Source organism: Rhinoderma darwinii, assembly GCF_050947455.1.
Source record: "Rhinoderma darwinii isolate aRhiDar2 chromosome 5 unlocalized genomic scaffold, aRhiDar2.hap1 SUPER_5_unloc_2, whole genome shotgun sequence".
NCBI lineage: Eukaryota > Metazoa > Chordata > Amphibia > Anura > Rhinodermatidae > Rhinoderma > Rhinoderma darwinii.
Window position 1 is genome coordinate 631964 of NW_027461776.1, and position 16867 is coordinate 648830.

Below are 16867 nucleotides of genomic sequence, written 5' to 3' on the forward strand. Positions count from 1 at the left end.
CCTAAAGATTCCTCTGCCACATAAGACACCAGAATTATAAATTGTACGTGGTGGGTCGGGGCAGCTCCAGCATTTTCTGGATTGTTTCGGGTTGTGGACTCGCTCCACGTGGTTCTCTTCCGGCAGACAGTAAGTTACTGATGGCGGCGGCTTCGCCTCCTGCTTCATCTTCTGTGTTCCTTCCATTGGGCTGAGATTTGGGGCGTCTGAAGCCATTTACATGGGGCTGACACCACGGTTGTCTTGTTGGAAGTCCGGGGGACAAAGCTCTTCATGCACAACCTCGTGATAGTCCAGTATGCAGCGATATCTGAAGAATGATGGAGGCTCCGGAGGAGCAAGAACAGGAGCTGCTCCGTGACATCAGCACCAGCCTGGACGGCACACATGTTGGATCCACCATTTCATGTTTGCGCCAAATTCTTATCCTGCCTGTTCTCCACCGTCCACTGCAGCTCCATGACAGACGGAACCGTGCAATCTTCTGCTGCCATGTTGTGAGATGTTCTGCTGCCGCCATGGTTGTCCTGCTCGGTTATTGGTGCAGCGCGAGTCTCTCATCTGCATCAATCATTGGCCGGGTTCTCCGAGTCGCACACTTGAGGTTTCTTACACCATTTTGTTGCACGCTCCACACACCGCGTGATATCAGAAATCTGATGACCTCAGATCCGGCTCCACTACATCAAACATTGAGGTTAATCATCAGCACTGGCGAGACTAATCAGGTTCTGGTGTAACAGAATCCACGCTGGAAATGTGCGAGGACACGATGGGGTCACGTCTGAGCGGGCGCCGAGCCCGGTCACCGAAAGTGCGGCTAGTGGTGGATCTCACAGGATGGAGGGTGGTGCTGCCGCCTGCAGGAGCTCCGTGCCCAGGATACAGGGTCTGACCCACCGAAGATTGACGAGCCGCCAAGTGAAATCATTAACGACCACCAGACACATAACGAGCGACTAATGTACGAAAAATAATCTGCGCAATTTCTGATCTTTGATTCCACGGATGTATCTGGGGGACGTGTCACGTGCAGAATTTCTACATCTCGCGCCAGTTTACAACTGCAGAGGCGGGAATAACCCTGGGGTATCAGAATACTCCCCCATAGGAATAAATGGAGAGAGCCAAGCACACGCGCTGCCAGCCCGTCATCCCCCGCCTGGATACAGCGGCCGTCTCAACAGGTGGGAGGTCAGGAGCGGTGGGACCCCCATATATCACATATACGTGGCTATAAATGATGGAAATAACACTTTAAATGCAACTGCACCCCCTAAATTGCGCCCTAGGCGTCTTTCTCCTGCGCCTTGTCCGTGCGCTGCACAGCCGCTAAACATAAAGATGATATAATGAAGTTCAGCCGGGGGAGGATCGGTCCTGACCAACGCAGATCCGGTCATTTATGATCTTTTTTTCGGATGCTCTCGGTTATCGCTGTGGCGTTGGAGGCGGCTTCAGGGTCACTTGGATGACGGTCTCGCTGGCCCCGTCTTTCCCGCTCTCAGATCATCATGGGGAGACCTCTGCAGCTCATACAATGCGGTACCACAGCGCCCCCAGGTGTCCACATATTCAAGCTGTCCTGGTATTTATGTGGCAGGCTTTCTCTGGACTGCGCTGCCACCTAGTGACCGCTCCTGGGATTACTGCTCCTCCCCTTGTCTTGGAGGATTTATATCCATGGAAAGTTGTTTCCAGAAAGGAATTGTCATAACAAAGATCAGAGCGGCGGCCGCCGGGAACACGCAGGATTCACTAGTGACAATATCCAGTCCTGAAACTCTCCTCCGGCTCTACAGACCTGCCACAACCGGCGCCACCGAGAGGAAATCGGAAACGCCATTATTCACCTCCCACAATCCTCTGTCCTCAAGGGTCACGTGTAAAGGGCAGAGACTAATGTCAGGTGGAGTTCACCGATTCACATGTATTATCAGAGCCCCCGTATGAGGCGATGGCGGAGGGTGGCGGATCATGGGGGAGGATGCTGGATCATGGCGGATTATGGCGGAGGATGGCGGAGCGGCGTTCCTATGGTCAGTATCTGTGGATGGAGAGGACAGTGACTGGTCACAAATCACCCCAAAGAAACACAAATTTATGAAAATCAAATCCTACAAAAGTCACAGGCAGCCACTCTATGGTGTAATGACCCTGCAAACAGCTCCTCATATCTCAGCTTCCCTTAAGGGGCCGTTCGTTGTCCCCTTCAGTTTCCTTCTGGCATGTTGCAGAAAACGTGGACGGAAACTGATGCTAGAAATGATCCCGTGGCTTTCTATAGGATCTGTTCTGGCACATGGGACATAAGTTGTGGCGCCGTACAGTGCTGGACCTGAGCCGGATCCTATCTTAATTCGCTGTAGCTGGATGAACGCTAGGTGTGGCCGCATCCACCTTCCGTCAGCACCCGGCGTGGGAATCCCCGGCCGGAGCATTGCCGACACTCTAGCTGGGGAGCAGGAACGGAATTTAGTGCCACCCATGCCCCCCTGTATATAGCGATACCCTCCTTTAGAAAGCACAACTGTATCTCACTCTAGGAGCAGAATCCCTGGCCAGAGCTTTGCCGATGCTGTGGATTCTGCTCCAGGAGGGGTCCCTGGCGTCACTGTCCATATATGGAACTTGATGTCAGAGGCTCCAGCAGGTGTGGCGATGGGTGGCACTTTCCACAGGGGGGAGTGGCATTATCTACAGGGGGTGTGGCTTTATCCACTGGAGGTGTGGCATTATCCACAGGGGGTGGTGGCATTATCCACAGGGGGGGGTGGCATTATCTACAGGGGTGTGGATTTATCTACAGGGGGTGTGGATTTATCTACAGGGGGTGTGGCATTATCTACAGGGGGTGTGGCATTGTCTGCAGGGGTGTGGCATTGTCTACAGGGGGTGTGGCATTGTCTACAGGGGGTGTGGCATTATCTACAAAGGGTGTGGCATTACTCATATCATACAGTATATCAGTAATATATACTTCCTCCAGCAGGGGGCGCTGTACACGTGTTATCGCTATTATACAGTATATCAGTAATATATATCTCCTCCAGCAGGGGGCGCTGTACACGTCTTATCTCTATCATACAGTATATCAGTAATATATATCTCCTCCAGCAGGGGGCGCTGTACACGCGTTATCTCTATCATACAGTATATCAGTAATATATATCTCCTCCAGCAGGGGGCGCTGTACACGTGTTATCTCTATCATACAGTATATCAGTAATATATATCTCCTCCAGCAGGGGGCGCTGTACACATGTTATCTCTATCATACAGTATATCAGTAATATATATTTCCTCCAGCAGGAGGCGCTGTACACGTGTTATCTCTATCATACAGTATATCAGTAATATACATCTCCTCCAGCAGGGGGCGCTGTACACGTGTTATCTCTATCATACAGTATATCAGTAATATATATCTCCTCCAGCAGGGGTCGCTGTACACGTCTTATCTCTATCATACAGTATATCAGTAATATATATCTCCTCCAGCAGGGGGCGCTGTACACGTGTTATCTCTATCATACAGTATATCAGTAATATATATCTCCTCCAGCAGGGGTCGCTGTACACGTCTTATCTCTATCATACAGTATATCAGTAATATATATCTCCTCCAGCAGGGGGCGCTGTACACGTGTTATCTCTATCATACAGTATATCAGTAATATATATCTCCTCCAGCAGGGGGCGCTGTACACGTCTTATCTCTATCATACAATATATCAGTAATATATACTTCCTCCAGCAGGGGGAGTTGTACATGTGTTATCTCTATCATACAGTATATCAGTAATATATATCCCCTCCAGCAGGAGGCGCTGTACACGTGTTATCTCTATCATACAGTATATCAGTAATATATATCTCCTCCAGCAGGGGGCGCTGTACACGTGTTATCTCTATCATACAGTATATCAGTAATATATATCTCCTCCAGCAGGGGGCGCTGTACACGTGTTATCGCTATTATACAGTATATCAGTAATATATATCTCCTCCAGCAGGGGGCGCTGTACACGTGTTATCTCTATCATACAGTATATCAGTAATATATATCTCCTCCAGCAGGGGGCGCTGTACACGTGTTATCTCTATCATACAGTATATCAGTAATATATATCTCCTCCAGCAGGGGGCGCTGTACACGTGTTATCTCTATCATACAGTATATCAGTAATATATATCTCCTCCAGCAGGGGGCGCTGTACACGTCTTATCTCTATCATACAATATATCAGTAATATATACTTCCTCCAGCAGGGGGAGTTGTACATGTGTTATCTCTATCATACAGTATATCAGTAATATATATCCCCTCCAGCAGGGGGCTCTGTACACGTGTTATCTCAATCATGCAGTAGATCTATAATATACATCTTCTCCAGCAGGGGCGCACAGCCAGGGAAGGCTGCGTCACGTGCTGCTATATTGCGTCACACGGAGCGGTGATAACATTGCTGTCATGGCGCGGCCGCAGCTTGTGTCCTCGTTGCTCCGGCCGTGGGTCCGCCGCATGAGCAGCGCTTGTTTTCCGGTCGCTGAGCACCGGGGACTGCTTCGACTCCGCGGCCCGAACTCTCTAAACTTTCTGCAGGGATTATTGACTAACGACGCGGAGCGACTCAAGGACGGCGCCATGTACGCTCATCTACTCAACGTTCAGGGGAGGAGCTTGTTTGACGTCATACTTTACCGGTACGTGGTGACGTCATTGAGGGCACGTAGGCTTGAATTCGCCATGGTCACTTCTGGCAGGTCCTCAGGTCTGTTAGCGGCGGGGACTACAAGTCCCAGCAGGTATCAGGGGTTGTAGTGATCGCTGAATCGTCGCAGCTCGCACAGTAGACAGGCAGCGCATCATTACTTACATGTTCAGCTGGTGTAGTAGAATGTATTGCAGATAAGCAGGCGCCCCCCCCCCCCAGGTCGTGTTATTACGTCTCATGAACTTGTTCTTATTACAGCTCGGTCCAGGATCAGGAGATTGTGTCCCTGTGATACAACAGTGTGCACAGGTGGAGCATTCCTCAGTGCCACAGTACATGGTTCGTGCATGTGGCTTTGCTTACAATTTCTTTCTACAGTTGCAGCGTTCTCTGGTGATCTTGTCCAATGTCCGTGTTTGTGGCTTAGAATACCGTCTTGTGCTGTACAGTTGGAGTGTTCCTCTGTGCCAATATACAGGGTCAGCTGGGGCGTAGCTGGGGTCTCAGGGGTACAAGCCCCAAGACATGTGTCCCCCCAGCGTATCTCTGAGACTACGGCCCCTATAGCTACACCACTGGATAGGATTAGATACACAGCTCAGCAGACAGTATCACACATAATAGGATTAGATACACAGCTCAGCAGACAGTATCACACATGATAGGATTAGATACACAGCTCAGCACACAGTATCACACATGATAGGATTAGATACAGGGCTCAGCAGACAGTATCACACGATAGGATTAGATACACCGCTCAGCAGACAGTATCACACATGATAGGATTAGATACACAGCTCAGCAGACAGTATCACACATGATAGGATTAGATACACAGCTCAGCAGGCAGTATCACACATGATAGGATTATATACACAGCTCAGCAGACAGTATCACACATGATGGGCTTAGATACACAGCTCAGCAGACAGTATCACACATGATAGGATTAGATACACAGCTCAGCAGACAGTATCACACATGATAGGATTAGATACACAGCTCAGCAGATAGTATCACACATGATAGGATTAGATATACAGCTCAGCAGACAGTATCACACATAATAGGATTAGATACACAGCTCAGCAGACAGTATCACACATGATAGGATTAGATACACAGCTCAGCACACAGTATCACACATGATAGGATTAGATACAGGGCTCAGCAGACAGTATCACACGATAGGATTAGATACACCGCTCAGCAGACAGTATCACACATGATAGGATTAGATACACAGCTCAGCAGACAGTATCACACATGATAGGATTATATACACAGCTCAGCAGACAGTATCACACATGATGGGCTTAGATACACAGCTCAGCAGACAGTATCACACATAATAGGATTAGATACACAGCTCAGCAGACAGTATCACACATGATAGGATTAGATACACAGCTCAGCACACAGTATCACACATGATAGGATTAGATACAGGGCTCAGCAGACAGTATCACACGATAGGATTAGATACACCGCTCAGCAGAGAGTATCACACATGATAGGATTAGATACACAGCTCAGCAGACAGTATCACACATGATAGGATTAGATACACAGCTCAGCAGACAGTATCACACATGATAGGATTAGATACACAGCTCAGCAGACAGTATCACACATGAGAGGATTAGATACACAGCTCAGCAGACAGTATCACACATGACAGGATTAGATACAGGGCTCAGCAGACAGTATCACACATGACAGGATTAGATACACAGCTCAGCAGACAGTATCACACATGATAGGATTAGATACACAGCTCAGCAGACAGTATCACACATGATAGGATTAGATACACAGCTCAGCAGACAGTATCACACATGATAGGATTGGATACACAGCTCAGCAGACAGTATCACACATGATAGGATTAGATACACAGCTGAGCAGACAGTATCACACATGATAGGATTAGATACACAGCTCAGCAGACAGTATCACACATGATAGGATTGGATACAGTGGCTCAGCAGACAGTATCACACATGATAGGATTAGATGCACAGCTCAGCAGACAGTATCACACATGATAGGATTAGATACACAGCTCAGCAGACAGTATCACATGATAGGATTAGATACACAGCTCAGCAGACAGTATCACACATGATAGGATTAGATACACAGCTCAGCAGACAGTATCACACATGATAGGATTAGGTACACGGCTCAGCAGAGAGTATCACACATGATAGGATTAGATACACAGGCTCAGCAGACAGTATCACACATGATAGGATTAGATACACAGCTCAGCAGACAGTATCACACATGATGGGATTAGATACATAGCTCAGCAGACAGTATCACACATGATAGGATTAGATACACAGCTCAGCAGACAGTATCACACATGATGGGATTAGATACATAGCTCAGCAGACAGTATCACACATGATAGGATTAGATACACAGCTCAGCAGACAGTATCACACATGATAGGATTAGATACACAGCTCAGCAGACAGTATCACACATGATAGGATTAGATACACAGCTCAGCAGACAGTATCACACATGATGGGCTTAGATACACAGCTCAGCAGACAGTATCACACATGATAGGATTAGATACACAGCTCAGCAGACCGTATCACACATGATAGGATTAGATACAGTACTCAGCAGACAGTATCACACACGATAGGATAAGATACACAGCTAAGCAGACAGTATCACACATGATAGGATTAGATACACAGCTCAGCAGACCGTATCACACATGATGGGATTAGATACAGGGCTCAGCAGACAGTATCACACATGATAGGATTAGATACACAGCTCAGCAGACAGTATCACACATGATAGGATTAGATACACAGCTCAGCAGACAGTATCACACGTGATAGGATTAGATACACAGCTCAGCAGACAGTATCACACATGATAGGATTAGATACAGGGCTCAGCAGACAGTATCACATGATAGGATTAGATACACGGCTGAGCAGACAGTATCACACATGATAGGATTAGATACACAGCTCAGCAGACAGTATCACACATGATAGGATTAGATACACAGCTCAGCAGAGAGTATCACACATGATAGGATTAGATACAGCGGCTCAGTAGACAGTATCACACATGACAGGATTAGATACACAGCTCAGCAGACAGTATCACACATGATAGGATTAGATACACAGCTCAGCAGACAGTATCACACATGATAGGATTAGATACACAGCTCAGCAGACAGTATCACACATGATAGGATTAGATACACAGCTCAGCAGACAGTATCACACATGATAGGATTAGATACACAGCTCAGCAGAGAGTATCACACATGATAGGATTAGATACAGCGGCTCAGTAGACAGTATCACACATGACAGGATTAGATACACAGCTCAGCAGACAGTATCACACATGATAGGATTAGATACACAGCTCAGCAGACAGTATCACAGATGATAGGATTAGATACACAGCTCAGCAGACAGTATCACACATGATAGGATTAGATACTGCGGCTCAGTAGACAGTATCACACATGACAGGATTAGATACACAGCTCAGCAGACAGTATCACACATGATAGGATTAGATACACAGCTCAGCAGACAGTATCACACATGATAGGATCAGATACACAGCTCAGCAGACAGTATCACACATGATAGGATTAGATACACAGCTCAGTAGACAGTATCACACATGATAGGATTAGATACACAGCTCAGCAGACAGTATCACACATGATAGGATTAGATACACAGCTCAGCAGACAGTATCACACATGATAGGATTAGATACACAGCTCAGCAGACAGTATCACACATGATAGGATTAGATACACGTCTCAGCAGACAGTATCACACATGATAGGATTAGATACACGTCTCAGCAGACAGTATCACACATGATAGGATTAGATACACAGGCTCAGCAGACAGTATCACAGATGATAGGATTAGATACAGGGCTCAGCAGACAGTATCACACATGATAGGATTAGATACACGTCTCAGCAGACAGTATCACACATGATAGGATTAGATACACAGCTCAGCAGACAGTATCACAGATGATAGGATTAGATACACAGCTCAGCAGACAGTATCACACATGATAGGATTAGATACACAGCTCAGCAGACAGTATCACACATGATAGGATTAGATACAGGGCTCAGCAGACAGTATCACACATGATAGGATTAGATACACAGCTCAGCAGACAGTATCACAGATGATAGGATTAGATACACAGCTCAGCAGACAGTATCACACATGATAGGATTAGATACTGCGGCTCAGTAGACAGTATCACACATGACAGGATTAGATACACAGCTCAGCAGACAGTATCACACATGATAGGATTAGATACACAGCTCAGCAGACAGTATCACACATGATAGGATCAGATACACAGCTCAGCAGACAGTATCACACATGATAGGATTAGATACACGGCTCAGCAGACAGTATCACACATGATGGGATTAGATACACGGCTCAGCAGACAGTATCACACATGATAGGATTAGATACACAGCTCAGTAGACAGTATCACACATGATAGGATTAGATACACAGCTCAGCAGACAGTATCACACATGATAGGATTAGATACACAGCTCAGCAGACAGTATCACACATGATAGGATTAGATACACAGCTCAGCAGACAGTATCACACATGATAGGATTAGATACACGTCTCAGCAGACAGTATCACACATGATAGGATTAGATACACGTCTCAGCAGACAGTATCACACATGATAGGATTAGATACACAGGCTCAGCAGACAGTATCACAGATGATAGGATTAGATACAGGGCTCAGCAGACAGTATCACACATGATAGGATTAGATACAGGGCTCAGCAGACAGTATCACACATGATAGGATTAGATACACGTCTCAGCAGACAGTATCACACATGATAGGATTAGATACACAGCTCAGCAGACAGTATCACAGATGATAGGATTAGATACACAGCTCAGCAGACAGTATCACACATGATAGGATTAGATACACAGCTCAGCAGACAGTATCACACATGATAGGATTAGATACAGGGCTCAGCAGACAGTATCACACATGATAGGATTAGATACAGGGCTCAGCAGACAGTATCACACATGATAGGATTAGATACACAGCTCAGCAGACAGTATCACACATGATAGGATTAGATACACAGCTCAGCAGACAGTATCACACATGATAGGATTAGATACAGCAGCTCAGCAGAGAGTATCACACATGATAGGATTAGATACACAGCTCAGCAGACAGTATCACACATGATAGGATTAGATACACGGCTCAGCAGACAGTATCACACATGATAGGATTAGATACACAGCTCAGCAGACAGTATCACACATGATAGGATTAGATACACAGCACAGCAGACAGTATCACACATGATAGGATTAGATACACAGCTCAGCAGACAGTATCACACATGATAGGATTAGATACAGTGGCTCAGCAGACAGTATCACACATGATAGGATTAGATACACAGCTCAGCAGACTGTATCACAGATGATAGGATCAGATACACCGCTCAGCAGACAGTATCACACATGATGGGATTAGATACACAGCTCAGCAGACAGTATCACACATGATAGGATTAGATACACAGCTCAGCAGACAGTATCACACATGATAGGATTAGATACACAGCTCAGCAGAGAGTATCACACATGATAGGATTAGATACACAGCTCAGCAGACAGTATCACACATGATAGGATTAGATACACAGCTCAGCAGACAGTATCACACAGGATAGGATTAGATACACAGCTCAGCAGACAGTATCACACATGATAGGATTAGATACACAGCTCAGCAGACAGTATCACACATGATAGGATTAGATACACAGCTCAGCAGACAGTATCACACAGGATAGGATTAGATACACAGCTCAGCAGACAGTATCACACATGATAGGATTAGATACACAGCTCAGCAGACAGTATCACACATGATAGGATTAGATACACAGCTCAGCAGACAGTATCACACATGATAGGATTAGATACACAGCTCAGCAGACAGTATCACACATGATAGGATTAGATACAGAGTCCCAGTCATCAGATTTGGTATTTCTGTGGCCCCAAGCAAAGAAACCTGTAGATGGTGCCCCCTGTAAATAGTGTCCCCCCCTGTAAGTAGTGTCCCCCCCCCCTGTAGATGGTGCCCGGGAGCCCCCCAAACAAACAAAACCTTGTGCTCCTGTAGCCCCGTTCCTGCAATGACCGGATCTCCACAGTCTCCTCAGTCCTGCAGCCAATGAGACGCCGGATCCTCGCTGAGGCCGGTGTGATCCAGTGACGTCCTAGTGTCTTATAGGCTGTAGCCTAGTGAATGGCGGAGCAGGGAGCCGATAGTATCAATTGTGGCACACAAGAAAATGGCGGCAGCGCCCTGCGAACCCCATGTGACCTCAGCCGCGAACTATAAATCTACTGACGATAGGGAGGTTCTTAGCGCACCCGCCACGGCAGGGCGACCTCTATAGGTGGGGACCTGCGCTGCACATACACCCAGAACTGGGACTAAACGACATATACCTGGGGACTTCTGCCCCACGTGTCCAGGGACACCACGGAGGGTCTGTGGATGTGGCTTTACTTGCAGTCTTGTTGTACAGGTGGAGCGCTCCTCAGTGCCATTGTACAGTCTATATGCGGTTTGCTGTTGTACAGGTGGAGCGCTCCTCAGTGCCATTGTACAGTCTGTATGTGGTTTGCTGTTGTACAGTTGGAGCGCTCCTCAGTGCTGTCTTACACTCGTCTGTCTTGCAGGGTGCCGGGACAGCAGGATGCGACCTCTGACCTCCTCCTGGAGTGTGACGTCACGGCGCTGGACTCGCTCCAGCAGCATCTGCGGGTTTACAACTTCCGGAAGAAGTTGGAGGTTTGTCCGTGCCCTGAGCTCTGTGTCTGGGCCGTGATCCATGGGGGGCCGGATCCTCCGCTGGACAGCCTGCCCCCCCTGGCCCTCCTCTGCGCTCCTGACCCCAGGGGGCCGGTAATGGGCAGCAGACTGGTGGCACCAACTGGACAAGACGTCAGGGACATCCTGCCGGGGACTGAGCTGCGGAGTGTCAGGGACTACAGCCGGCACAGATATCAGTACGGTGTGTACTCCTCTATTATTCATCTGCTTCTGGGAAAGCTGAGTGACAACCAGGACACCCACCGCCACCATCACCACCACCGCCACCACCACCACCGCCGCTCCCAGCAGCTCACCCAGGAAAAATATAGATAAGGATACGTTTTAACAAAATGTAAATAGTTGGTGCAGCTTGTGCAGGGTTTAGTGACGTATCCTGTACTCTGTCTTCGAGCTGTAGAAGCATCATGTGACCTCCCTGTGCAGCAGACGACCGATAACCTATGACAGAGCGAAGTCTAACACAGCAAGTCACATCCAGAGCTGCATTCACAATGCTGCTGTTATATCATGTCTTATACTCCAGTCACATCCAGAGCTGCATTCACAATGCTGCTGTTATATCATGTCTTATACTCCAGTCACATCCAGAGCTGCATTCACAATGCTGCTGTTATATCATGTCTTATACTCCAGTCACATCCAGAGCTGCATTCACAATGCTGCTGTTATATCATGTCTTATACTCCAGTCACATCCAGAGCTTCAGTCATGATTCTGCTTAACATCATGCTTTATACTCTAGTCACAACTAAAGCCATGACATGACAGCTGGATTGTAAATTCAGATCTGAATGTGACTAAGAGATGATTGAACAGCAGAATAGTGACTGCAGTTCTGGCTGTGAGTGGAGTATGAAACATGATGTAACAGCAGAATAGGGACTAGAGCTCTGGCTGTAACTGAAGTATAAGATGTTATAACAGCAGAATAGTGACTACAGCTTTGGATGTGACTGGAGTTGCGCAGCATTAGATGGAAGCTATGATGTGTGTAAGCTACTGATGACGTCATTCCTGTCCGCAGGGATTTGGTCACATGATCAGTGATGACGTATGACTTTTTCTTCCAGGGATCCCAGAGGGTGTGAAGGACTTACCCCCGGGCGTGGCGTTACCGCTGGAATCCAACCTGGTCTATATGAACGGGATCAGTTTCTCTAAGGGCTGCTACGTCGGTCAGGAGTTAACGGCGCGGACTCATCACACCGGGGTTATCCGTAAGCGCCTGGTGCCTGTGCGCCTTTCTTCTCCGTTACCAGCTGACTGCGAGGGGGCGGAGATTACCACGACATCAGGAAAGTCTGCCGGCAAGTACAGAGCCGGAGTGGAGGACGTGGGGCTGGCGCTTCTCAGACTCGCCCATATTGGGGAGGAGCTTCAGATAACCACAGGAGGACAAGCACCAATCAGTGTGAAGGCTTCAGTGCCAGAATGGTGGCCGAGTCCTGGAGCATAAATGGACGTTACCCAGAACCCCACAGGGCACCGTGTCACATGACCCTCATCACCTGGAGCCTGTGAAGCTGTAATATAGTACACTGTGCATTGTAACAAACCCTCAGCTGTGTGAGCAGGGCTAGGTCAGGATGGGTTTCCAGTCTGTACATCTGTTTCCATCCGCTGATAGCAAGCAGAGATGTTGGGAGTAGTGAGAAATTGAAGGTCAAAATATTTTAGGAAGTTGCAGAACATTAGACTGGTGACATCACTTATCACTGGTGACATCACTGAGGTGTCACGTGACTCCGCTACTACTTCCTATGAAATGTTCTGGGTAACCAGACGGTGGAGATTGCAGGATGAACCCTCACTGGAAGCTCCAGGACCTGACATGGGGGGTGTGATGATGATGTCATAGATGGTGTTGGTCCAGTGTGGGGGGGGGGGGGGTTCTGGTTTTGAAGTATTTGTGCCATTTGGTTGCCTGTCGTGCAGAGACTCTTCATTACATCCCGGAGAGTTTGTTTATTTGCGGCCACCTTAGTTTCTCTCTGATCTGTATAATGTTTTCTGTAGATCCCTGTGTATTGTTCCTTCCATAATAAATGTTCTCCTCTCCACTACATAAATGCCAGGAAGTGTCATAAGTGTCCTGTAGAGGGCGCTCCTCTCCAAAAAGAGACCAATATTTCCAGAAGAGAGGGCAACTGAAGATCTAAAGCAGAAATAGAGGGGTGGTCTAATGGAGAGGTTTCCCTGTACTCTGCTCATCCCTGACATCATCCTACCAGGACCACCGCAAAACACAACCGTGCCCCCTCCTCCCCAGAATTGTGTGCGACTCTATTGCAGGTTTTGTGGCAGACACTGAACAAGCAGGACATCCTGGGAGATTACAGCTCTGAAGGCTGCAGAAAAGTGAGCGCAGCTCTGGAGTATAATACAGGATGTAACTCAGGATCAGTACAGGATAAGTAATGTAATGTATGTACACAGTGACTCCACCAGCAGAATAGTGAGTACAGCTCTGGAGTATAATACAGGATGTAACTCAGGATCAGTACAGGATAAGTAATGTATGTACACAGTGACTCCACCAGCAGAATAGTGAGTGCAGCTCTGGAGTATAATACAGGATATAACTCAGGATCAGTACAGGATAAGTAATGTAATGTATGTACACAGTGACTCCACCAGCAGAATAGTGAGTGCAGCTCGGGAGTATAATACAGGATGTAACTCAGGATCAGTACAGGATAAGTAATGTATGTACACAGTGACTCCGCCAGCAGAATAGTGAGTGCAGCTCTGGAGTATAATACAGGATGTAACTCAGGATCAGTACAGGATAAGTAATGTAATGTATGTACACAGTGACTCCACCAGCAGAATAGTGAGTGCAGCTCTGGAGTATAATACAGCATGTAACTCAGGATCCGTACAGGATAAGTAATGTATGTACACAGTGACTCTCACCAGCAGAATAGTGAGTGCAGCTCTGGGGTATAATACAGGATGTAACTCAGGATCAGTACAGGATAAGTAATGTAATGTATGTACACAGTGACTCCACCAGCAGAATAGTGAGTGCAGCTCTGGAGTATAATACAGGCTGTAACTCAGGATCCGTACAGGATAAGTAATGTATGTACACAGTGACTCCACCAGCAGAATAGTGAGTGCAGCTCTGGAGTATAATACAGGATGTAACTCTGGATCAGTACAGGATAAGTAATGTATGTACACAGTGACACCACCAGCAGAATAGTGAGTGCAGCTCTGGGGTATAATACAGGATGTAACTCAGGATCAGTACAGGATAAGTAATGTAATGTATGTACACAGTGACTCCACCAGCAGAATAGTGAGTGCAGCTCTGGAGTATAATACAGGATATAACTCAGGATCAGTACAGGATAAGTAATGTAATGTATGTACACAGTGACTCCACCAGCAGAATAGTGAGTGCATCTCTGGAGTATAATACAGGATGTAACTCAGGATCAGTACAGGATAAGTAATGTATGTACACAGTGACTCCACCAGCAGAATAGTGAGTGCAGCTCTGGAGTATAATACAGGATGTAACTCAGGATCAGTACAGGATAAGTAATGTAATGTATGTACACAGTGACTCCACCAGCAGAATAGTGAGTGCAGCTCTGGAGTATAATACAGGATGTAAATCTGGATCAGTACAGGATAAGTAATGTAATGTATGTACACAGTGACTCCACCAGCAGAATAGTGAGTGCAGCTCTGGAGTATAATACAGCATGTAACTCCGGATCAGTACAGGATAAGTAATGTAATGTATGTACACAGTGACTCCACCAGCAGAATAGTGAGTGCAGCTCTGGAGTATAATACAGGATGTAAATCTGGATCAGTACAGGATAAGTAATGTAATGTATGTACACAGTGACTCCACCAGCAGAATAGTGAGTGCAGCTCTGGAGTATAATACAGGATGTAAATCTGGATCAGTACAGGATAAGTAATGTATGTACACAGTGACACCACCAGCAGAATAGTGAGTGCAGCTCTGGAGTATAATACAGGATATAACTCAGGATCAGTACAGGATAAGTAATGTAATGTATGTACACAGTGACTCCACCAGCAGAATAATGACTGCAGCTCTGGAGTATAATACAGGATGTAACTCAGGATCAGTACAGGATAAGTAATGTAATACATGTACACAGTGACTCCACCAGCAGAATAGTGAGTGCAGCTCTGGAGTATAATACAGGATGTAAATCTGGATCAGTACAGGATAAGTAATGTAATGTATGTACACAGTGACACCACCAGCAGAATAGTGAGTGCAGCTCTGGAGTATAATACAGGATATAACTCAGGATAAGTAATGTATGTACACAGTGACTCCACCAGCAGAATAGTGACTGCAGCTCTGGAGTATAATACAGGATGTAACTCAGGATCAGTACAGGATAAGTAATGTAATGTATGTACACAGTGACTCCACCAGCAGAATAGTGAGTGCAGCTCTGGAGTATAATACAGGATGTAACTCAGGATCAGTACAGGATAAGTAATGTAATGTATGTACACAGTGAATCCACCATCAGAATAGTGAGTGCAGCTCTGGAGTATAATACAGGATATAACTCAGGATCAGTACAGGATAAGTAATGTAATGTATGTACACAGTGACTCCACCAGCAGAATAGTGAGTGCAGCTCTGGAGTATAATACAGGATATAACTCAGGATCAGTACAGGATAAGTAATGTAATGTATGTACACAGTGACTCCACCAGCAGAATAGTGAGTGCAGCTCTGGAGTATAATACAGGATGTAACTCAGGATCAGTACCGGATAAGTAATGTAATGTATGTACACAGTGACTCTACCAGCAGAATAGTGAGTGCAGCTCTGGAGTATAATACAGGATGTAATTCAGGATCAGTACAGGATAAGTAATGTATGTACACAGTGACTCTACCAGCAGAATAGTGAGTGTAGCTCTGGAGTATAATACAGGATATAACTCAGGATCAGTACAGGATAAGTAATGTAATGTATGTACACAGTGACTCCACCAGCAGAATAGTGACTGCAGCTCTGGAGTATAATACAGGATGTAACTCAGGATCAGTACAGGATAAGTAATGTAATGTATGTACACAGTGACTCCACCAGCAGAATAGTGAGTGCAGCTCTGGAGTATAATACAGGATGTAACTCAGGATCAGTACAGGATAAGTAATG

At 46.4% G+C, this 16867-nt stretch overlaps 1 protein-coding gene across 3 annotated transcripts; it reads left to right on the plus strand.

Moving 5' to 3' along the window:
* Window positions 1-1770: 1770 nt before the first annotated feature.
* On the plus strand, window positions 1771-13744 carry IBA57 (iron-sulfur cluster assembly factor IBA57). 3 transcript variants are annotated; one of them, XM_075847548.1, is made up of 3 exons: window positions 1771-2039; window positions 11533-11867; window positions 12760-13744. In XM_075847548.1, the coding sequence occupies exons 1-3, from the start codon at window positions 1978-1980 to the stop codon at window positions 13143-13145; spliced, it is 783 nt and encodes a 260-aa protein (XP_075703663.1). In that variant the 5' UTR covers window positions 1771-1977; the 3' UTR covers window positions 13146-13744. The 3 variants fall into 3 exon arrangements, with proteins under 3 accessions (XP_075703663.1, XP_075703662.1, XP_075703664.1); XM_075847547.1 differs by lacking the exon at window positions 1771-2039 and adding an exon at window positions 4423-4707; XM_075847549.1 differs by lacking the exon at window positions 1771-2039 and adding an exon at window positions 4733-4809.
* The last annotated feature ends 3123 nt before the right edge of the window (window positions 13745-16867 follow it).